Genomic DNA, 24886 nt, shown 5'->3' with positions numbered 1-24886 from the left:
GTCTTAATCAGCACAAGAGCTAGGCAGGTTTTTATCCTCCATGCTATTATGTCTATTTCCCAGACAATAATCCCATTATACAATTTGCCATGTTTAGTCTAGGCTTCTCTTAAGTCCAATTAGCCAACCCATAATTGGCCATTATTTTAAGATTCTTACCCCATGGTGGTTTCTCTCTCTACTTTCTTTTTACCCACCTTGTGGTTCTACTCTGACCCCAAGCCTAGGAACCCTAAACCTCACCTATGTATCTTCTACCCAGTTATTGACTATTGGCATCTTTATTCATTAATCAGGGGTAACCTGGAGGCAAGGTCACATAGCATCACCTGGGTATATGCATTTAGCATAGCAAAAGACCAAATCTTAACAGAAGTCCTTGGAGTTGATGCTGAGACTGTCTGTTCTGGTGTTTTCACTTTTCAGGAAGTGTCAGCCTCATTATGCATAACTGTGGCTGCTAAGTGAGGATCTTCAAGGGATGACTCTGCTCATTTGCCAAAAGGCACTTACCCATGATTGTACATGCATTCAACACGAGTGCAATCTGTACCTTGATTGCCACTCAGTGTGAAATAATTATTAAAATAAGACAAAGAGATTCTTTCAGCAAAATGAATGCATCCAGACTCTGTGACATGACATTTATGATGTGATTTTTTTTTTCAGGAAAAGCTATTTCTTCCACTTACCTAAAACCTTTCCCAACATAAGCGATTTGACAGCATTGAATTCAGTCCCTGAGGATAAGATGACTTGTCTCTTTGTACTCTGGTTAACCTATGAAATATGCCACAGGAAGTGAATAGGAGAGAGAAGGAGAAAAAGGGAGGGAGAGAGAGAGAGAGAGAGAGAGAGAGAGAGAGAGAGAGAGAGAGAGAGAGAGAGAGAGAGAGAGAGAGAGATTAAGTCACTTTTATGTGCTGTAAGGAAGCTTTAAAAATCCTTCTTTAACAGGATATTGAGGGGGAGGCTATCTTATAAAGCTGGCATACCCTCCCAGACTCCTGTCCTTTTCCTACTCTTCATAATGTGTTTGTAACTGGCAGAATCCCAAAAGGATAGAATCAGTTATTTTATCTTTAATTTATTTTCTTTTTATGTGTGTGTGTGTGTGTGTGTGTGTGTGTGTGTGTGTGTGTGTGTTTGTGTGTGTGTGTGGTGTATATGCCAGAGAGTTCAGTGCCTGTGGAGGCCAGAAGACAGCATCATGTGCTTCCTGTATGAAGCACACCAGTATGTGCTTCCTGGCAAAAGTGCTGAGAATGAAACTTGTGTCTTTTTCCAGGATCAGTGTGTGCTTTTAACGGATAAGCACTCTCTCCAGCCACAGAACCAGTTGTTTCTGACTTCAAAACTCATTGTCTGGAGACCATGGCATATGCAGTTAAAAACAGAGTTTTATGAATAGACTTAAAATATATTTACCTTCAAATGCCAGAGAAAATTAGCTTACTCTATTTCCTCATTTATTCCCATCTTTGTGAGCTTCTTGTGTTTAAATTGTTGCAGTATAAGCTCTCTTATAACCACATAGTACATGCTACCACGGAAACAGTAATGAAACATTCAACCTGTATTCATCATGAAAACTAGACATTTCTCTATTAGATAAAATGAAACAACTAAGAACAGTTTGACATTCCAAAGGGCTAAAGAGTGACTGGCAAACAAACTAGCCGAGATAAACACCCTTTCCCTGCTCCCACATTTTGGATACATTTGGCTTTCCATCCTTCATTGATGGAGAACACGGAACGGATTGCTTTTTATTAATGTTCATTATTGATTTCTTGATTTTAAATTATTAATTCTTATATATACCCAGCAGTTATTTTTTTTTCAGCATTGCTGCCTCACCTCTACAGAGACGACTGCTTCTTCTCTGTTAATCATCAGCTGGTGAAAGTGGCCATCTGCTAAGTTTTTAAGGTCAAAATTGAAAGCATCTGCATTCCGATGTCTGTCTAGCTTGTACCTCACCTGCAAACTTCCTAAAGAGGAAAATAATGACCTTTTTGAATTATAATGCCATTTTTTTAGAACCCGTGGTGCAAATTCTAAAGCATTTTCAGGATTATTTACTAAATGCACCTTTGGATATATTTAGCATTGAGTTGAAAGCACCCAAAAGTTACGATTCCTGACATTGCTTCTATAACATCTACTATGGATAGCACTGAAATACTAAAGTGGAAGCCACACAACTTTTCTGGTGCTGAATAGAGCTTGCAATCATATTTTTCTAATTTAGTGTTTAGTGTTTTGATTGTTTGTTATTATTTTCTTTGGTTTGTTGCTTATTTGTTTATTTTAGCGTATTCAAAAGATACTCACCATTGTTGGCCAGGATAACTGAAAGGTATTCCTCATAGTAAGAGCTCACATAAAGCAATAAGCATGGTGTCTGTGTGGTTTGGAAGCTCAGTGTGATGGTTTCTCTGGACAGTATGACATCCCCATGCAACGAAGAAGCCAGGTAGCTGGTGTTTTCATCCAGGGGGGAATATTCTTGAAAATTATAGGTCACTGAGGAACCTGTTTCAAAATATGCAGAAATCTCTAGAATGAAAAACATATTTGTTATATTAACACAATAGAAACAACACAAATGTCAACTGACATATATTTAAAGAACAACTCCAATCTGTAAGGTTTATATTTCTTTTTTGATTTTCTCAGTTTTCAAATGTTAAGGAAGTGAAGTCTGAAAAAGTAACAATTCTTAATATATCAAAAGTCTAGAATGGACAATTATCAGAAACTTTGAGACACCCTGGCTACTCCAGGATGGTCATGATATTCTGAATGTGTTCTTGGGTTCATTTTGCAAGAATTTTATCAGGAACTTTTGCGTTTATAGCCATCAAAAAATTGTTCTACCTTGTTTTATAATGTCCCTATTTGATTTTAGCAGCAAAGTAAATAACTGTCTTTGCTACTGGGAGCTAGGCCGCCTTTTTCTGGGCCAATCCCCCTGTCATGTGCTCTTTTAGATTGTCAGTGTTCAGATCTCCTGCTCTCTACCACGGTTTTGCAGACCTGTATCTCATCTGGGGTGAGGAAGGTTGAATTAATGATCCTTCACTTGTGATTCTTGTTTTCAGGCCCCCATCTCTCCCAAGTTGGCTCCCAAAGATGCCTTTACAATCATGTAGAGAGACAGAAATTCTACTCTCCTGCTGACCATCCATTAGAGTAATCATGGTCTCAGCAAAGTCAGCCTTGTATTTGAGGATTGGGGTTGCTGTGGGCTTTTTCTGAGAGAGCTCTGCCAGACCCTTCCCTGTATGTTGCCTGGCTGACCTTTGGATAAGGTTTCTGTGTCCTCCATGCTAGGGAGCCCTATTGCTGTTGCGTTTGGTTTGCTTCTTTACAGTGTCACTTTTCGTTTCTTCACACTTTCAGCTGTCATATTACCACCTTTATAAATTTCCAAAATCATTCCTCTCTTTTCCTCTTTGGAACAGAGCTTATTTTTTTTCTTACTTTGACTTTTTCTCTTTACCTGGTCACATGGAAGCAAACTTCTGGTCCATCATTGTAACTAGGAAACTTTTCCATAACCAAGATTTCTCAAATTTACTATTCAGTGTTAACTGGCAAACAAAATCTTGGGCTGGAGAGGTGGCTCAGTGGTTAAAAGCACTGCTCTTCCAAAGGTCCTGAGTTCAATTCCCAGCAACCACATGTGGCTTACAACCATCTGTAATAGTATCTGATGCTCTTTTCTAGTGTGTCTGAAGACAGCTACAGTGTACTCATATACATAAAATAAATAAATAAATATTAAAAGAAAACAAAATCGTATCTTAAGTGATCTCTGCATTTGTACTGAGGGTAAAGACAAAATGATTCTTAGTTTCTCCTAAAATAACTTATAAAGGATATGTGTTAGCTACTTTTGTTGTTGCTGTGATAAAATATCATGACCAAAAGTAACTTAAGAAAGATTTTATTTTTGATTGTGGTTGCAGAGGGCTAGATGTCCATAATGGCAAGGAAGCCATGATGACAGGAGGAGCAGGGAGATGAGAGATCACATCTCATTTTCACACATAGAAGAGAGAGAGAGAGAGAGAGAGAGAGAGAGAGAGAGAAGTTGGCTAGTGATATAGGTTCTCAAAGCCCACCCTCAATGACATACTTTTTCCAGGAATGTTCCATGTCCTAAACAGCATCACCAACTGTGGACCAAGTATTCAAATGCATAAGGATATGGAGGACATTCTTATTTCAAACTTCAACAGGTTGATAACCTAATTTTGTATCATATTACTTCTGAAGATTTATTTAGTATTTAGTACAGAAATATCCACATATACATGCATATGCTTAATAAAATGAAGATATTGAGGGGTGGTCTTTATCTTGCAATGATTTTTATATTCCTATTTCCCTAAAACACAGGAGAATTCATGAAATATCTATATTATTAGTTTAGATCATGAAATTTAAGGTGTTGGAATATAGCTCAGTGGTGGAGTACTTGGCTAGCATTCATAAAACCTGGCTTCAAACCATTGCATCACAAAATAGGTAAATAAAGTATAATAAAATAAAAAATGTTAATTGAATATTTGGGATAGGAATATAGATAGAGTGCTTGACTAGGATGTGTGAGATCCTTGGTTCAATCCCAAGAACTTAGAAAGTAAAGGGATAATGATGAAAAGCTCAGGCCATCCTTGGTTACACAGGGAATTTGAAGTTGGCCTCAGTTAGAAAATATGCCTAAAATCATAATAATTATCATGTATAAAACAAAAAATGTAAAAAAGGAGAATTTAGGCATAAAATACTCTATTTACCAGAGAGCCCTTTCTTATTTACCCACAACACAATGTCTATGTCTAGTGTAATTTTAGGTTATGAAGTAACATTAGAATGGCCATCACAGACAGATCTTATACTGTAATGTATTCAAGTAGATGAATGGAAGTCTTTTTAAAGGTGCCTTCCAAAACTTTTCAGTGACATCTAGATAATTAATTCTCAAAATTCCTCTGAAAGTTCTGTAATTTTTTACAGGAAATAAAGTTCCTTATACTGTTAAACATATACCAAGGATGTGTAAAACAGTGAATTTGACTTTACTGAATACATATTCTAGGGCGTCCCATTAAGTATCAATAATTTTAAGCATATCCAAGAGGTTAGTAAAGTGGTACATTCTAGACTCAAACCAATCCCTTCATTTAAAATAAATCAGGACTAGCAGTAAATATGTTATATCGCAAATTGCTTCTTAAGGGCATTTAAACAGCTAACGACCAATGTTTGAGTAGTCCTATTAAGGACATGTCATATTTAATTAAAATTATATTTTTCCCAGTTATGGGGGGTCATATTCCTTCTCTGGCCTTTACACGTGATATACTCATGCACAGACACAAACATATACATATAATTAAAACTAAATAATTAAAAAAAGAGATCCCTTTATGAAGAACTGAGTTGGGATTTTGATGGGTATTACGTTGAATCTGTATATTGCTTTTGGCAAAATGGCCATTTTAACTATATTAATCCTGCCAATCCATGAGCATGGGAGATTTTTCCATTTTCTGAGGTCTTCCATTTCCTTCTTCAGAGACTTGAAGTTCTTGTCATACAGATCTTTTGCTTGTTTGGTCAGAGTCACACCAAGGTACTTTATATTGTTTCTGGCTATTGTGAAAGGTGTCATTTCCCTAATTTCTTTCTCAGCCTGCTTATCCTTTGAGTATAGGAAGGCTACTGATTTGCTTGAGTTGATTTTATAACCTGCCACTTTGCTGAAGTTGTTTATCAGCTGTAGGAGTTCTCTAGTGGAGTTTTTTGGGTCACTTAGGTAGACTATCATATCATCTGAAAATAGTGATAGTTTGACTTCTTCATTTCCAATTTGTATCCCTTTGACCTCCTTATGTCGTCTAATTGCCCTAGCTAGTACCTCAAGTACAATATTGAAAAGATAAGGAGAAAGGGGGCAGCCCTGTCTAGTCCCCGATTTTAGTGGGATTGCTTCAAGTTTCTCTCCATTTAGTTTGATGCTGGCTACCGGTTTGCTGTATATTGCTTTTACTATGTTTAGGTATGGGCCTTGAATTCCTGTTCTTTCTAAGACTTTAAGCATGAAAGGATGCTGAATTTTGTCAAATACTTTTTCAGCATCCAATGAAATGACCATGTGGTTTTTTCTAGCAATTCTCAAATTCATCTGAAATAACAAAAAACCCAGGATAGCTAAAACTATTCTCAACAATAAAAGAAATTCTGGAGGAATCAGTATCCCTGACCTCAAGCAATACTACAGAGCAATAGTGTTAAAAACTGCATGGTATTGGTACAGTGACAGGCAGGCAGATCAGTGGAATAGGATTGAAGATCCAGAAATGAACCCACACACCCATGGCCACTTGATCCTTGACAAAGGGGCTGAAACATCCAGTGGAAAAAAAAGATAGCCTTTCAACAAATGGTGCTGGTTCAACTGGAGGTCAGCATGCAGAAGAATGCGAATTGATCCATCCTTGTCTCCTTGTACTAAGCTCAACTCCAAATGGATCAAGGACCTCCACATAAAGCCAGACACTCTGAAGCTAATAGGAAAGAAACTGGGGAAGACCTTTAAGGACATCGGTACAGGGGGAAAGTTCCTGAACAGAACACCAATAGCTTATGCTCTAAGATCAAGAATTGACAAATGGAACCTCATAAAATTGCAAAGTTTCTATAAGGCAAAGGACACCATCAAAAAGGACAAATCAGCAACCAACAAATTGGGAAAAGATCTTCACCAACCCTACATCTGACAGAGGGCTAATATCCAATATATACAAAGAACTCAAGAAGTTAGATCCCAGAAAACCAAATAACCCTATGAAAAAATGGGGTATAGAACTAAACAAAGAATTTTCACCCGAAGAACTTCGGATGGCTGAGAAGCATCTTTAAAAATGCTCAATATCATTAGTCATTAGAGAAATGCAAATCAAAACAACCCTGAGATTTCACCTTACACCAGTCAGAATGGCTAAGATTAAAAACTCAGGAGACAGCAGGTGTTGGTGAGGATGTGGAGAAAGAGGAACACTCCTCCACTGCTGGTGGGGTTGCAAATTGGCACAACCACTCTGGAAATCAGTCTGGTGGCCCCTCAGAAAACTGGGCACATCACTTCTGGATGATCCTGCTATACCACTCCTGGGCATATATCCAGAGGATTCCCCAGCATATAATAAGGATACATGCTCCACTATGTTCATAGCAGCCCTATTTATAATAGCCAGAAGCTGGAAAGAACCCAGGTATCCTCAATGGAGGAATGGATAAAAAAATGTGGTATATATATATATATATATATATATATATATATATATATATATATATACACACACACAATGGAGTACTATTCAGCCATTAAAAACAATGAATTCATGAAATTCTTAGACAAATGGATGGCACTGGAGAACATCATCCTAAGTGAGGTAACCCAGTCGCAAAAGATCAGTCATGGTATGCACTCACTAATAAATGGATATTAGCCTAAGAAACTGGAATACCGAAAACATAATCCACACATCAAATGATGTCCAAGAAGAACAGAGGAGTAGCCCCTGGTTTTGGAAAGACTCAGTGAGCAGTATAGGGCAATACCAGAACAGGGAAGTGGGAAGGGTGGATGGGGGAACACGGGGAGGGAAGAGGGCTTATGGGACTTTCGGGGAGTGGGAAGCCAGAAAAGGGGAAATCATTTGAAATGTAAATAAAAATATATCGGGGGGGGGGGGCGGGGAAGTTCAAAAAAAAAGTTCAAAAAAAAAAAAAAAAAAGAAAGAAAGAAAGAAAAAGAAAAGAAAGTCTTTCTCTTCTAGTCTTGCTGGGACTAGATGTCCCAGGGTGGGGTAATACCTGAGAGGGGTTTTCCCTTCTTTGAGGAGAAGGTAAGGGAGTAATAGGGGAGAGATTTGTAAGGGCTGGACTGGGAGGAGAGAAGGGATGCTAAGATGGGGAAGTAAAGTGAATAAAAAAAATTATTGGAAAAAAAAGAGATCCCTTTATATCACCTATATTAGTGATAGGTGACAATGATGCTTAGATGATCTGAAAACCAGAGCAATTTAAGGACAGAATTCTGGAAACAAGATGATTCTGAGAACATCAGCATTGAGCAAAAGACAGGAGTAGAACTAAGGGCCTCCAAATAATTACCCCAGAGAAGGCTGATCTATGGAACAGCCTTAGGTTTCTAAAGATATCCATAGTCAAAAAACCATACCATCTTAAGATGTCTTTATAAGGCCCAGAGAAGTCTCACACCTTCTCCATAATTTGTTTCTTGGACATACCATGTGAGCACAGTGGCCCACCGTAGGCAGAGGAGGCACAGTCACAAGCAATCCCTCTGTGTTTCTCTTGACACTTTCCTCCATTACGACACAGGTGTCCATAGCTGCTGCAGTGACCTTTGCATCCTGGCTCCACTCCCGGTGTCATTACAGCCCTTCCCTCCAGGTCCAGTGCCATTCCATTCACCTGAAGGGACCGGATACATCCCAGGAAGCCCTTCTGCCTGCTGGCTGTCCCACCTACAAGGGAAGCACTGCAAATACAAATGTGTTCCTTGGTATTTTATTTAGGATTTTCTGTCCATGTAAACTCAGACCTTATGGAATTAGACAAGAAAAAATTAAAATCTGTCGGAAGCATTGTTGGCATAGAAAACAATGAAAACAGCCGGGCGGTGATGGCGCACGCCTGTAATCCCAGCACTCTGGGAGACAGAGGCAGGCGGATTTCTGAGTTCGAGGTCAGCCTGGTCTACAGAGTGAGCTCCAGGACAGCCAGGGCTATACAGAGAAACCCTGTCTCGAAAAAAACAAAACAAAACAAAACCAAAAAAAAAAAAAAAAAAAAAAGAAAGAAAGAAAATGAAAACATATGCGTTCATTGCATATCAGGAAACCTTACAAGGCACTGAATAAAACATTATTCAGCTTATAAAAATATTGACATTGGTGAACATTCATTATAAAATATCCTTTAGTTTCACAAAATACAAATCACATAAACTCATTTTAATTATGTTTATGAATAGTGATATATATTATTATGGCTATATGTGACATTTCAAAATCTTCACAATAATGTAAATATATTCTGTTAATTTCCCACTTGGATGAACTGTCAAAGCATAGGAAGAGACTGAGAAGCAAAGCAAGGAAAGCTGGAGGAAATGATATTGACTTATCCAAGCTATCTCTCACATCACATACCTGTCTCCGAAGATACAGTGTCAAATGTAAACTAAATACTATATATACAGATGATTTATCATATCAAACTTGAATGATAAAAATGTATTTAGAGAGGCTTCCAATACTGTCAGGGCTAACATCATTATATGTGATGTTATAGTGTTATATTATTCTGTGAGATGCAGACTCCAGAGCATCTTTACAGAGATTCAGATACAGTTGGTTTAAGGCAGGGACCCCTGTGCTCCTGAAGCCAGCAATTCCTCCTCTGGATCCTACAAAGGCCAATGTGCTAACACACTCAGCCTCTAACTTGGAACAGCTGTGGGGCGGGTGGTATTAACCTTAAGAGGTAAAACCTGGTAGGAACTTTTTAAATTATTGTAAGCATGGCATCAAATGAGATTGTGGGGCCCTAGTTAATTCTACACTCACGTTCTGACTTGGAGAGCAATTTCCTTATCCTCTTGTTCCCACCATACTGTGCAAAAACTAATGGCCTCAAAAACCTTAACACAATGGGTCTACCTATTTGTGGACTGAAATTCAAAACTCTGAGTCTAGAAGGGACTCCTTTTTCAAATTTGCTTACTACATTATGTATGTATGTATGTATGTATGTATGTATGTATGTATGTATGTATAGGTTGGGGTGGCATGAGCTATGGTACACACATAGAGTTCAAAGTATAACATGTGGGTCTCGGTTCTCTCCTACCATGTGTGTTCTGGGGCTAGATATCAGATCATTAAAAGTGGTGGCAAGTGCCTTTACCTTTTCAACCATCTTGCAGACCCTAAAACTCTTATCTCTATAAGGTGATTAGGTAAGGTGTTTGTTTCAGTAATGGAGAGCTAACACACATTGTGGTATTTTCCTTCCATCAGATAATTTGATGGTTTCAAGTCATTTGAAGAAGGATAATCTCACCTTAACTTAGGAACCAATAATGCTTAAAGCTATGTCTTATGGATTCCTAGTGCATTAACCTGCCTTGTAAGTACAAGCACGATACATGTGCACATAAGTACACACATACATACGTACACACATGCTTGAATTCATCATTAGCAATTAGTACCTAGAAATTGTACACAATTTCTGTAAAGCAGGATATGTAGTTATTTATGACTTAATAATGCTTCTAATTAGATCGTGTCTTTATTTGTTGTAAGATGCATAAATAAGTGAGGGCTTATTGCTTGGTTTCTAAGACTGGAGTAGTCTGAAAAGCAACATAGCAAAATATAGTTTCTGTTAAAAGAAAAATAACATTAAAGTAATAAATAAGCAAACTAAAGAAGAGATTACACCATCTACAACTTTGATCTTTAAACACATGAACTACAAAAATAAAGAAATAGAACCAAGTTATAAATAAAAAGCACAAGATGTAGCAGTCTGATGATGGTGAACAGAGACAGGGAATGCAAGACCAGGATCCTGAAAAGCTTGCACAATGTAGACTAGGATCCTGAAAGGCTTGCACAATGTCTAGCTTCCACATAGGAGAGTAAGCATGAGATAATTGTTGTTTTAATTTAGGTTTTATTGCCATGAAGAGACAAGACTACAACACCTGTTATAAAATAAAACATTTAATTTGGGGCTGTCTTACAGTTTCAGAGGTTTAGTCCATTGTCATCATGATAGGAAGCATTGCAGAATGCAAGCAGTTGGTGCTGGAGAAGCCAAGAGTTTTATATCTGGATCTGTATACATCATAAGGAGACTGGATTCCATTCTGGACAGAGCTTGAGAATAGACCTAAAAGCGTGCTCTAGCCCCACAGTGACATACCTCCTCCAACAAGGCCACACTTTCTAATAGTACCACTCTCAATAGCTTAAACATTCAAACATATGAGTGTATGGGAGGCATACCTATTTAAACCACCATATTCCACTCCCTGGCCCCATAGGCTTGTATCCATAACATAATGGAAAAATGCATTCAGTCCAACTTCATATGTCCCTATAGTCAATACCAGTCTCAAACTTGTTTAAAAGTCCAAAGTTTAAAGTCTTATCTAAGATTCATGCAATCTCAACATATATCTTTTAATGCTATAAAATCAAAATAATAATAATAATAATTAATAATAATAATAATAAATGAACGGATCACATACTTCCAACATATAAGGGCACAGTATATATATTGCCATTCCAAAACATAGGGAAGGGAGCATAGTAGGGAAATACTGGGCCAAAAGCAAGACAGAAAGCCAGCTGGGCGAACTCCAAATTCTGCAACTTCATATCTGATATCAAAACGCTCTTCAGATCTCCAACTCCCGCAGTTTAGCTTTGTTGACTGTAACACACTTTTTTCTGATGGGTTGGTTCCACTTCCTGTCAGCAGCACTCTTCATAAGGGTGAATCACAGACTAGGCTGTTTTTGGATTTCTTTTGCCAATGCAGTCAATCTAGATCTTTTCACCTTTGCCTCAGGTAGTCTCTTTGTTTAAGGGCAAAACTAGCCACATTCTTCACCAAAATATCACAAGAACAATTTCTTGGCAACATACTAAACTTCTTTTCCTCTTAAACCTCTTGAACCAGGCCCCCACAGTTCAAATTACCCTCAGCACCACTTTCTTCCATGTTCCTTCTAGGATGGCCCATTAGCCTCACTTAAAGCATTCTACTTCTTTCCACTCCAAACTTCCAAAATCCACATTCCTCTGAGCAAAAATATGGTTATGCATGTCCCAGTTTCAGGTACCAACTTCTGTCTTAGTTTGGATTTTATTGCTGTAAAGAGACAATATGAATATGACCAATGCAACTCTTTCAAAGGAAAATGTTTAATTTGGAGTTGCCTTATAGTTTTAGAGGTTTAGTCCATTGTCATCATGGTGGGGAATTATGGAAGAATTTCAGCAGAATTCGTGCTGGAGGAATTGAGAGTTCTACATTTTGATTCCATAGGCAACAGGAGGAGACTGGATTCCACAATGGGCAGAGCTTGAGCATAGGAGACCTTCACAGTGCCATACTTCCTTCAACAAGGCAACACCTCTCAATAGTGCTGCTCTCCATGGACCAAGCATTCAGACACATGAGCATTTGGGGGCTGTAACTATGCCTGGCATGATACCCTTTAGTTCCACTCATTTTTCTATAATTAAAATTATTTAATACTTCTTAATATAATTCCATGTGTATATGTACCACATTTTCTTTATTAATCCACTGATCATCACCTTGCCTGACTATTGTATATTGTATAGCAATAAAATTTTATGTATAGGCATTTCTGCAGTATATGACTTGAAGTATAGATATAGATTATATCATAATTCTGTTTTTAGATATTTTGAGGAGCCTTTGTACTGTTATATAGTAGCTTGCCAAGTTCATATTCCAATAAGCAGTGAACAGAGTCACTCTTTGCCCCCACAGCATCATAAGCATTTACTGTGATTTGCTTTCTTGATGATGGCCATTCTGAGTGGGGTAAGTTGGATTCTCATGGTAGTTTCAGTTTGTATATTCCTAATTTATAAAGATAATGAAAATACTTGCTTCAAATATTTTTCAGCCATTAATATTTCTTCATTGAAAATTGTCTGTTCAATTCATTTATTAGTTAGATGATTTTGTGGGTGTATATTTTAAGTTGGGTGACTTCTGGTACAATTATGACAATTTTTCTTGCAATAAAGAGGACAATGAGTAAATTAGCACACTAATTATTAGCGATTATCACATTAAACATGTGTTTTTTTTCTCCCCAAGACAGGGTTTCTCTGTATAGCCCTGGCTGTCCTGGAACTCACTCGGTAGACCAGGCTGGCCTCAAACTCAGAAATCCACCTGCCTCTGCCTCCCAAGTGCTGGGATTAAAGGCGTGTGCCACCACCGCCCGGCCACATTAAGCATGTTAATAAATGGACCAGACATAGTGCGAACATCTGAATATGAGCTGTTCAAACTTGGATATCAAATAGTTTGGGGCTAAATTCTACATTTTAGAGGGGCATCTGTAAGCAGTTGACAATACCTACAGAATGTGATGTCAAATAAGAAACAATAGTGCATGTTCCTGGAAACTATTACATTTATTAGCAAATAGTACCAATCATAGCAGCTATTCTTAGTTTTTATTAGAAGCACTTTGGGACTGGGGAGATGGCTCAGTCAGTAAAGAGCTTGTTGCACAAGCATTAGGAAATGAATTTGGATTCCTAGAACCCACATTAAAACAAAAGCTAAGCCTGACAGTGTGCATTTGTAATCCTAACACTAAGGAATGGAGACAGGCAGTTCCTTGAATTCCATTTTCCTGCTTGCTTTGCCAAATTGGTAAGGTCTAGATTCAGTGAGATACCCTGTTTCAAAGAATGAAGTAGGGAGAAAAATGAATAAGACACTTGAACAAACTGAAATAAGACTTGAAACTGAAATAAGACACTTGAAACTGAACAAGACCTTTGCCCTCAACACATACATGTACAATGCATAAACATATACATGCATAACACACATCCATCAACTGATCAATCAATGGCATAAAAGCACTTTCACAGCACTCACCAATGAAGAGCTGGCTGTTGAGTTGTAGTCGAACATGTCCATCAGCAGGAGTGGGTTGTGTCTTCTGAGGGAGCTGGTCTACCTGAAGTGATGCTCCCTTAACATTCCTTTCTGCCCTCACATGATGCCACCGGTTGTCATTAAAGGGAATCGGTGATTGTATAGTCAGCTCACAAGGTCCATTCCCAACATCAAAAGAAAAGGTCACTTCTGTGGGAGCTAGAGACATTATATATCCATATTTTTCAATAATTCATAAAGAAGACACTGTAGTCTAAAATAGACATTAAAAAATAAAACATGATGACATTTTTCATTATAAATAGAGACAATGACACCCAGGCAGTAAAAAATCTGACCCAGAGTTGGAGGAAGGGAAAATAAAGTTATACCTCAGTGCAAAACAGCACAAAACAAATGTAATTTTATCTTACTTTTTTTTCTTGGAGTTTACTAGTCATTCATGCTAAATTCTAACTTGATCTTACTTAGTCTTAAATAGAGATATGTGCCCATGACTAGAAAAACAAATAGAATTTGTTTTACATGTATACATGGTTTTATTTTAAAATATTTCAAAGCCTCATTTAATTTTTAAAACACTAAATAAAATATTTGGCAGTCATAAATTAAGCTTTGGATGAATGAAAAAATTCTGTTAAATATTTTGTAATTTAGAAAGAAACTTGATGACTTTGATTTGAACTTCTAAATGTACTCAGATATAATCAAGTAAAGCATAACATTATGGTTCATTTTTATTTATTACATGTTTAATGGTTTATTACTCCATGTTTTGCTTTATGCTCCATAGTTTGATTTTTTCTTAAATATGATTAACTGAAAATCTCAAAATTAATTTTAGAGTTCAAATGTGGTAAAAATGCTAATACTTTGAAATTTTGCTGTTAGTTTTCATTGCCAAATGAGTATCTCAAGACTTGGGTCAGGAGCTTACCACGCAACTCTATTCTGATGAAGTCAGTAATTCCTAGATTCTCCAGGAATACACCAGAGGAAATAGTGGTCTTAAAAAGGAAGTGCACATCAGCAGTGAGTTCTCCATGGAAAGTTGGGAAATGAAGGTATGAAGCCTCAGTGTTGAAGGAAGCTGAATTCCAAAATGACTCTGTTTTAAAAAGACAAAATGAAAAACCACTAAGCATGCTTATTTCTAGAGCAGTTAAGATTAGTAATTAAAGGCAAGCTTTTAGTTGGAGTTCTGAACCTTCATATAATAATATTATAATGCCAACATCCAAACAGTGACTATATTGAGGATTAAGATTGTGTGAATGGATCACAGAGAAATGGTTCAGAGGGCAAGGATACTTACCCATGAAACTTCATGATCTGAACCCCAGAGCTGATGTAAAGATGGAGATAGAGCCAATTCCAAGAACTTATCCTCTGACCTCCACACATGCACATGACACTTGTATGCCCTCCTAAACATCATAAACACACACATGCACCAATAAAAATAAATAAAGTTTTTGAAAATATTTTGTTTTTGTATTTTATGGGTGCTCAAAGTTAAGATACTTAGGAGAAACTCAGGACTTCTGAATAGTGTTGCATACTTCTTGTACACATTGTTAAGGGAAAGAAGAAGTGGGGTGGGGAAGAGAAGGATATCTAAGATAGGATGGGTGAAAAAAAATGGAAATGTTTTACAGCACACCAACTTCCAAGATGCGTCTCTGAAAATACACAATCCAAGAAAAGTAAAATTACCAAGTTGCATACAACAAGTATAATCAAAGTAATCTGCTGGTAAAACAACCAAGAATAAGTTATTAAAAAAGAAGTTAAAAGAGATTCTAAAGGAAAAAGCAAAATAGAGCTTCAAATTATATGACTTAATAGAAAAATTGTAAACATCTAGGAATAGAATTAACATGACTGATATCAAATCCCTGATATAGAGAGTAAGCTTAGATAATAATATTGAATTTGGAGAAGAGGGACAAAGGGCTTAAAGCTACTGGAGTAAACAGGAAATGTTTGAAGGGTAAAGAAGGCAGACAAGGCAGTATAAAATCTCAGATATAGAGAATCCAGCATGTGACACAGAAAATGTATTAAAAAAACATTCTGAAATCATTAGTCTTAACGATGATCACAACATTTAAATTAAAAAAAATCACTTTTGTTTTAAGAAAAATTTACATAGAATAGTGTAAGCTGTTTGAAAGGTTTTTAAAATCAAAGTATTATTATGTGATACAGAGCTCAGTCCTGTCCATCAATCAGCCATCACCTGCCCAAAATCAGTAGTGCCTACTTAAAAGAGTCCATCACAGTCCGTGCTAATATCTGTTGATATTTCCTCATTAGAAAAAGGAAATGTGGAGGGTCATTAGACTCACACCTGAGATTCCAACAATCTTTCTAACAATCTTATGCATTCTTCCCTAATTACCCATGGATTCAGAGTCTCTGGTGGTACTAGATTTACAAGCTGGGGAAGGTTATCTGAACGGGGTCTTCACCTATGCGGCCATGGGAAGTTCATTATCTGCATTGGTGCAGACTCCTCCAGTTCAGTTGATTTAGGGTCACTTATATGTTGTAAATATATATTCCAATAAACTCATTGGTTCTCAGGATCAACTTCAGTGGAATCAAACTTTGGTTTTTATGGGACTTTATAAGAAGGAGATGTTTACAGATTCTTAGAGGGGAAAATTCTCACAACAGTAGCATTCCAGTTTCATGGATGCCCATAGAGCTAAAAGACATTATTCTTTATGACACAAGCATCTAGATATGACCACTGGTTGTCCAATCCCTAAGCCTCACAGTGATGTGACCTATGTACGTGATCCCATCTATATGCATGTTTTATACACACTAAGTTTACATCTCAGATGAAGATCTCTGGGAGAATGCACAAGAGATTTTGTAGAAAACAGAAACCAGACAAGTCTTCTCCTCTTTGGGAGGTATATAGTCATTGTTCATACTGTATTTAGTTTTGACTCACTCAGGTGTCTTCTCAGCTAGAGAAACTTCTGGACCTTAGGGGTTATATGTGCTGTATAATTTGGCACACTCAGGAAGAATATACAGTAGTGCTCAGGGATCATATCATATTTCTTCAAAAACAAGTTTTGTATGTAGCTTGATGAAAGTTCCTGTAGTAAGCAATGAATAGAACCTCATAGATTTGAAAGAGTTCTATGACTATCATGACAATGCATCATAGGCAGATAAAGGAAACCATGGCTGTGGAATGCAACCTTAGGTATAGAATGAAAAACTATGCTAACACTCACTGTCACATAATGGTTAAGTAGTATTATAGAGGTCTGAGAAAAAGAAAGTTTAACCCAATGATCTTATATTACTCAAGCTGTCTTCAGAGTATAAGTGCAATAAACAAAATCTTCCCAAGCAGTCACAAAGTTAGAAAATATTTCTCTGAAAGATTTTTCTTGAAGAATTCAATAAATTAACAATAAAGCAGCCAACTAAATAATAGGATCAAATAAAGATAATTTACTCACTATAAGTTTGTATAGGCAGAGCATCCCTATTCACTAAAGCCTCTCAAACTGGATATGTGTGTGCATGTATATATGTCCATGTTTATGTATATGTCATGTGTAATAATACAGGTGAATATGAACACATGTGCATGCATATGGAGGCCAGAGGATAGCTATGGGTATCATTCCTTAGGTGCCATATATTCTGGAGACAGGGTCTCTCTCATTGGCCTGGAATTTTCCAAACTGTATAGGCTAGCTGGTTACCAAGCCCCAGTGATCTCTCCTGCTTCTGCCTTTTTAGCATGGAGTGTGAGCACTATGTACTGCCATATATGATCTTTATTATATGGGTTCTGGGAAATGAACTGAGGTCTTCATGTTTTCAAGGTAAATACTTTACCATTGAGTTATTTCCCTAGAACCTAAAGTTCTAAATGTCCCGTCCCGATCCCTCATCTGAAAGCAGATCCCCCAGATTTTATTTTGGGGGGTACTCAATAGTGAAATGGGGTACTGATCTTCAGTGCTGCCAAAGCTTTCACACCTCAGCTTAGTATGCTTTAGATCTTAGATGCTCCCCAGTAGCCTGAACGTTAAAGGCTTGGTTGGCAGCCTTTAGTGCTACTGCAACCTTTAGGAGGTGTGTCCAGTGAAAGAAAGCTATGTCACTGGGGATGGACCCTTGAAGAGGACTGTGGGCCTCTTCCTCTCTCAGTTTCCTTCTTGGCCACCAGATTGGCTCAGCAGCTTTATTGTACTATATGTTCCTCCCCATCAGAGCAACACCAATGGGGCTGTCAGATGAAGCTTCCAAAACCATGTGCTGAGAGAAAAATTTTCTCTTTTTAAAGTTATTTATATGAGTTATTTGCTCATAGCAATAGAAAGATGACAAGCAATGCTTTTCTACCCTGGTCCTAAGATTGCAACCCGTTCTGTGATCAAAATAAGGATACTTGTCTACCTAATAACCAGATGTGTTATTATAATAGAATTGTATACTTACTGTCTCCCAGGCACAGCAAAGGTCCTAGTGTATAAGCAGCTTCAGAGTATGGTCGGCCTGTGTCTGTCACCACCATCTCAGTGACGGGCAAGTGCTCCTTATGAGAAAGGACTATTGTGTCACTGGTCCTACAAAACAACAACCCAAATCTTAAAATTATTCTAATTAACACGAAGACACAATTGCCTCTGATATTATTGTATATTAAGAATATTATCTCTTGAGATAATGAAGCAATTACTGCTCTTTCAAGATTAGTCTTAGAATAATATTTAAATGAGTATTAGTTACAGTTATAAAAATTATACTTTAGATTTACACATGTTACAAGCTTTTAATTTATCATTGATTTTTTAAAAGTCTTGTTGTGGTGATTGTATGTTCCTATGATATTTTTTTTTAATTTGTAAAACAAAACCAACAGACTAAAAAATAAAATAAATGTAATGCCTCTATAAGTAATGCACAAATTAGTGTGTGTGAAATTTCTTTGACATACTGAGTCCACTCAGTGGATAGACAGCACTCACCTTCTGTTGACCAGGTGCTGTGCCAGGCATCAAGTACACATAGTGTGGTAAAATATGTTTATGAGTGTTTTGCATGTATCTATGTTTGTGTGCAATGTGTGTACCTGGTACCTGTGGAAGTCAGAAGATGGTGTTGGATCCCTGGAACTGGAGTTATGATGGTTGTGAGCTACCATTTTAGTGCTTGGAATTTAATCTTAGGACCTCTGTAAGAATAACACTTGTTCTTAATCACTGAGACATCTTTCCAGCCCCAAATCAAATTCTTAACTCTCATATGCAAAACTAAAACACTCATGGAATCATAGTTTAAAATTTAAAAAGATAGATGAATTAAATATTCTGGAACATTTAAAATATTTAGTGGTGAAGAAAGGTTATTTGTTTATTAAAAATAAGATCTCAAAACTTCAATAGAAATATTACCCCATTGAGCCCTATTTTTTACTTATCCTATTATTTTCTGAAGTAGATATTATTTGTGAAGAATGCTTAATTTGAAAATCCAAGTGATAAGTATTCTAAAATGCAAAAGTTATTGAATTCTGGTATGATGCATAACGTGGAAAATTTCACATCTGATGTCTTGTGATAGTTAAAACATAGGCGCATTAAAACACTGCCTGAAATTCAGACCATGGGTATAAGGTGTATACAGACCATGGGTATAAGGTGTATACAAATAAAACTCATGTTTAGACTTGCGTATCATCTCTAAGATATACCATTAAGTGTATGTAAGTAATTCAAATCTGAAAATTCCTGAAACCTTTCTGAAACCTTTCCAGCACTCTTCAACTTCATTTGCAAATATATTTTCTAAAGATTGGGCAAAAATTTCAGAATAATTGTATTCAACCTTCTTTTCTGAAATAAGGTGTAACTTTTTCCATTTCTATCCTAAACTTTCCTTTCATGGTAGTCCCAGGCCTATTGCATATAACTGTAGCTATTAGTACAGGCATGTTATCTATTAGTCCAGAGAGATGAGTGTATTATCCAGGGCTGTAGCAGACCTGGGCTTTTCTTGATTGCCCAGACTCCTCCCTTAATAGAAAAGAATACTACTCCATAAATGCTTATGTTCTCCAAATGATGTGCTTTTCAGGTTGACTGCTTCAAATAAATGTTTGGTCTACAATAAAAATTTTAAAAAGATACAATGATCTGTCTGATCATATTTCACTTAAACATATTTTAACTTATTTGAACAAAGTTATTTTTTATTTGAGGTCATATGATAATTATGCACAAAATACTGCTTTATTTATTTATTTATTTATTTATTTATTTATGGCTCAGGAAAATCATGTAGAACTCACCATTCATTCTGGTCAGCATCACAGTTGCAATGGTATTGAGAATCAATGCAGTTCCCATCTAATCCACAAGTACACTTTTGAGGATTGGGCAGAGAACCTCCCCAGTAAGTGTATGTTTCATTGCTTCTTCCAACCCACCAGCTCAGTGAGGTTCCATCTGAAAGGCAAGTATGAGAAAGATGACATCTATGCTGCCCCCTGGCTCCAGTCACCACCATTCTAATATTGCTCCTTTACTTCTGGGCTTAACAAGTGTGGTTGCTGTGTGTATGGGTGTGTACAAGATAGATAGATAGATAGATAGATAGATAGATAGATAGACAGGTAGATAGATAGGAGAGTCTTAATTTGATCCCAACAAGAACAGGTTTTTCTAAGGAATACTCCTTGAATTCCCTCTCCTAGTATTTCAATATACAATGTCATTTATTCCCACTTATTTTTCTATTATTATAAAATGAGTTCTTAATTTCTCTGTGGATGAGATTGCACATTCTCTAGAAGGGAATGTAAATTCAAGCCATAGAAAGAACCGTCAAAATAAAGATCAAACTAATTTAATTTTAATAAAATAATCCTGTTTGAAATATAAGATGTTCACCAAGACAGATTAGTGTTTGTAGAGAGGCTCAGATCAATCTTATCAAGTCTTTTTTTCTTGAGGATACACATATATATTAAGCATTTGGGAAGATATGATTTCCCTGTGAGGACTTAATATATGGTTTTATATGTATGAGTTTTTCTTGCATTGTGTAGTCTGGCTATTTATTTGAAGGGTCAAGAAATATCACTAATGGATCTTCTTTATGTCATAGATAATATTATTCTCAAAAACCAGGTGTTCTGTCACCTAATTCTGCCAGTGGTATGGGTGCTCAGGCTATCTCTTAGCATTGGATGCAACTAAATGACAGATCCAGACACTGTGTTTGTTCTTTAGAACCATGTACTAAAACAGAAAATGATACTGGGGATAGAAAAGGGTGCATTCTGAGGTGCGTATAGAGTGGTTATAGAACTAGTGACAAGGACAATCATTCAGAAGCATAGATGGGCATGGAAGGAGGCAAATGGCAGTCATGCCATGAGATGGGTTACCTCACTCAGGATAATATTTTCTAGTTACATCTATTTGCCTATGAATTTCATGAATTCATTGTTTTTAATAGCTGAGTAGTATTCCATTGTGTAAATGTACATTTTCTGTATCCATTCCTCTGTTGAGGGACACCTGGGTTCTTTCCAGCTTCTGGCTATTATAAATAAGGCTGCTATGAACATAGTGGGGCATGTGTCCTTTTTATTTGTTGGAGCATCTTCTGGGTATATGCCCAGGAGTGGTATAGCTGGGTCCTCCAGTAGTACCATATTCAATTTTCTGAGGAACCGCCAAACTGATTTCCAGAGTGGTTGTACCAACTTGCAATCCCACCAGAAATGGAGGAGTGTTCCCCTTTCTCCACATCCTTGCCAGTACCTGCTGTCACCTGAGCTTTTGTTCTTAGCCATTCTGACTGGTGTGAGGTGCAATCTCAGGTTGTTTTGATTTCCATTTCCCTGATGATTAAGGATGTTGAACATTTCTTTAGATGCTTCTTAGTCATTTGGTATTCCTCAGTTGAGAATTCTTTGTTTTCTGTACCCCATTTTAAATAGGGTTATTTGGTTCTCTGGAGTCTAACTTCTTGAGTTCTTTGTATATATTGGATATTAGCCCTCTCTTGGATGGTAAAGATCTTTTCCCAATCTGTTGGTTGCTGTTTTGCCCTATTGACAGTATCCTTTGCCTTACAGAAGCTTTGCAGTTTTATTAGGTCCCATTTGTCATTTCTTGATCTTAGAACATAAGCTATTGGTATTCTGTTCAGGAAAATTTACCCTGTGCCCATGTGCTTGAGCTCTTCCCCACTTTCTTTTTTATTAGTTTCAGTGTATCTAGCTTTATGTGGAGGTCCTTGATCCACTTGGACTTGAGCTTTGTATGAGGAGTTAAGAATCGATTGATTTGCATTTTTCTGCATGTTAACACCAGCTGAACCAGCACCATTTGTTGAAAATACTATCTTTTTTCCTTTGTCAAAGATCAAGTGACCATAGGTGTGTGGGTTCATTTTTGGTCTTCAATTCTATTCCATTGATCTACCTGCCTGTCACTGTACCAATACCATGCAGTTTTATCACTATTGTTCTTTGGTATAGCTTGAGGTCCAGGATGCTGATTCCCATGGAAGTTCCCTTATTGTTGAGAGTAGTTTTTAGCTATCCTGGGTCTTTTGTTAATCCAGATGAATTTAAGAATTGCTCTTCATAACTCTGTGAAGACTTGAGTTGGAATTTTGATGGGGTATTGAATCTATATATTGCTTTTTGGAAAGATGACCAGTTTTACTATATCAATCCTGCCAATCGATGAGCATAGGAGAACTTTCCATCTTCTGAGGTCTTCTTTGATTTCTTTCTTCAGACACTTGAAGTTCTTGTCACATAGATTTTTCACTTGTTTGGTTAGAATCACACCAAGATACTTTATATTGTTTGTGACTATTGTGAAAAGTGTTGTTTCCATAATTTCTCAGCTTGAGTATCCTTTGAGTATAGGAAGGGTACTGATTTGCTTGAGTTAATTTTATATCCAGCCACTTTTCTGAAGTGTTTATCAGCTGTAGGAGTTCTCTGGTGGAGTTTTGGGGGTCACTTAAGTATACTATCATATCATCTGCAAATAGTGATACTTTGACTTCTTCCTTTCCAATTTGTAATTCCTTGGACCTTCTTTTTTGTCTAATTGCTCTAGCTAGAGCTTTAAGTACTCTATTGAATAGATATGGAGAGAGAAGACAGCTTTGTTTAGTTCCTGATTTCAGTAGGATTGCTTCAAGTTTCTCTCCATTTAGTTTGATGTTGGCTACTGGTTTGCTGTATATTGCTTTTACTATCTTTAGGTATAGGCCTTGAATTCCTGATCTTTCCAAGACTTTTAACAGGAAGGGATGATGAATTTTGTCAAAGCTTTTTTAGCATCCAATGAAATGACCATGTGGGGGTTTTTTTTTTTTTTTGAGTTTGTTTATGTAGTGGATTACATTGATAGATTTGTGTACATTGAACCATCCCTGCATCCCTGGGATGAAGCCTACTTGATCATGGTGAATGATCTTTCTGATGTGTTCTTGGATTCAGTTGGCAAGAATTTTATTGAATATTTTTGCATCAATATTCATAAAGGAAATTGGTCTGAAGTTTTATTTCTTTGACTAATTTCTCTTATCTTATTATATTTTATTTTGCTATGTTTGGTCATTATCTCTTAGAAGCCTCTTCTTTTTTAAAGAGACAGGTAGGGTATGGATCTGGAGGTGAGGAACTGTGAGGAGAATCTATAATTAGGATATATTGTATGAGGAAAAAATACATTTTCAATAAAAGAAAAAAATGAAAAAAATCATACCTTATCTTGGGGAGAGAAAAGACATGGATTGCTGCTAGTCTCCAAGAACTACAAGGCCTTGTCCACCCTTTTTTATCATCATCCTTTAACTGTTAACAGAAAGCTAATGCTATTGTCAATACAAAATTTTCTTATATTAAAAAACGTATGCCACTAATTGTATGCATGCACACTGAACATTCATTAACATGTCAGGGGTGTTCTTCAATGCTTTGTGGTCTAATTGGAACCTGATGTAATTAGGAAAGGATTTGAATAAACCTCCAGTAAATGACCTTGGCCTTTTTCTCCTGGAAGTGTATTACATCCTATAGCCTACAGAGCTGTGCCTTTGCCCTTTCTGCATCACGCTGGGTCCTTACCTCCTGTATCTGAGGGTCCTGAGGTCCTGCATTGTAGGTCCACCTGCTGCTCACAGTGCTCTGCAACATCCACCACAGCATGCAGCTGTGCTGCAGTGGCAGCATAGGAGAAGGTTGCAGAATGCATGTGTCCTTCTGGGTCACCTCTGACTGTTGCCACATTGGGCCCTCCATGCTGAACAACAGTCCATGCTGTATCTGCTGAGAAGAAACCAGACAGAGAAGAGACATCAATAGTCTGCAGGGATGCTCACAAAGCACAGACCAAAGGGATGTCAATATTCAATTTTAAAATGTTGTTTGCTTTCATGAGAGTTTCTGGTAATTTTCTGAGCTGAATTTATATGGCAATGTATAGGCAGAACTTAGCCCTTAGGAAAAAAATATCGAGAGAACAGATGATTAAACATCCACGACACCATTTCTAAAGACATGAAATGTAAGAATGACTTTCTAGTTTTTAAAACTGTTTACAACACAAGAACAAAGCCAAACCATGTATAAACATTTTTTGTTATTATTTTAATGGTATTTTCTTTGTATGTCTATTGCTCTCATTAGATAAATTTAAGAATGATGCATCTGGACTCTCTCTCTCTCTCTCTCTCTCTCTCTCTCTCTCTCTGTGTGTGTGTGTGTGTGTGTGTGTGGTTTGAATATACTTGGCCCAGGGAATGGCACTATTTGAAGGTGTGTCCATTTTGGAATAGCTGTGGCCATGTTGGAGGAAGTGTCACTATGGGCATGGGCTTTAAGACACTCATTCTAGCTGCCTGGAAGCCAGTCTTTGCCTAGCAGCATTCAGATGAAGATATAGAACTCTCAGCTACTCCTGCGCCATGCCTGCCTGGATGCTGTCATACTCTCCTTGATAATAATGGACTGAACCTCTGAACCTGTAAGTCAGACAAAATTAAATGTTGCCCTTATAAG

General features: G+C 37.1%; 1 protein-coding gene across 1 annotated transcript in view; it reads right to left on the bottom strand.

Moving 5' to 3' along the window:
* The window catches only part of LOC127665192 (contactin-associated protein-like 3), a 171633-nt gene that overhangs the window by 6557 nt on the left and 140190 nt on the right, over positions 1-24886 (bottom strand). Inside the window, exons 12-20 of the mRNA XM_052157625.1 lie at positions 23954-24154; positions 20141-20297; positions 18289-18416; positions 14744-14914; positions 13786-14004; positions 8334-8573; positions 2338-2562; positions 1861-1994; positions 693-780 (exon numbers count right to left, since the gene is read on the bottom strand). Coding sequence (XP_052013585.1) covers positions 693-780; positions 1861-1994; positions 2338-2562; positions 8334-8573; positions 13786-14004; positions 14744-14914; positions 18289-18416; positions 20141-20297; positions 23954-24154 — 1563 coding nt within the window. The remainder of the gene's footprint in view (positions 1-692; positions 781-1860; positions 1995-2337; positions 2563-8333; positions 8574-13785; positions 14005-14743; positions 14915-18288; positions 18417-20140; positions 20298-23953; positions 24155-24886) is intronic.

Source organism: Apodemus sylvaticus, chromosome 14 (genome assembly GCF_947179515.1).
Source record: "Apodemus sylvaticus chromosome 14, mApoSyl1.1, whole genome shotgun sequence".
Lineage (NCBI taxonomy): Eukaryota > Metazoa > Chordata > Mammalia > Rodentia > Muridae > Apodemus > Apodemus sylvaticus.
Note: the sequence above shows the minus strand (reverse complement) of the source record. Positions and strands in the feature narration are given on the sequence as shown.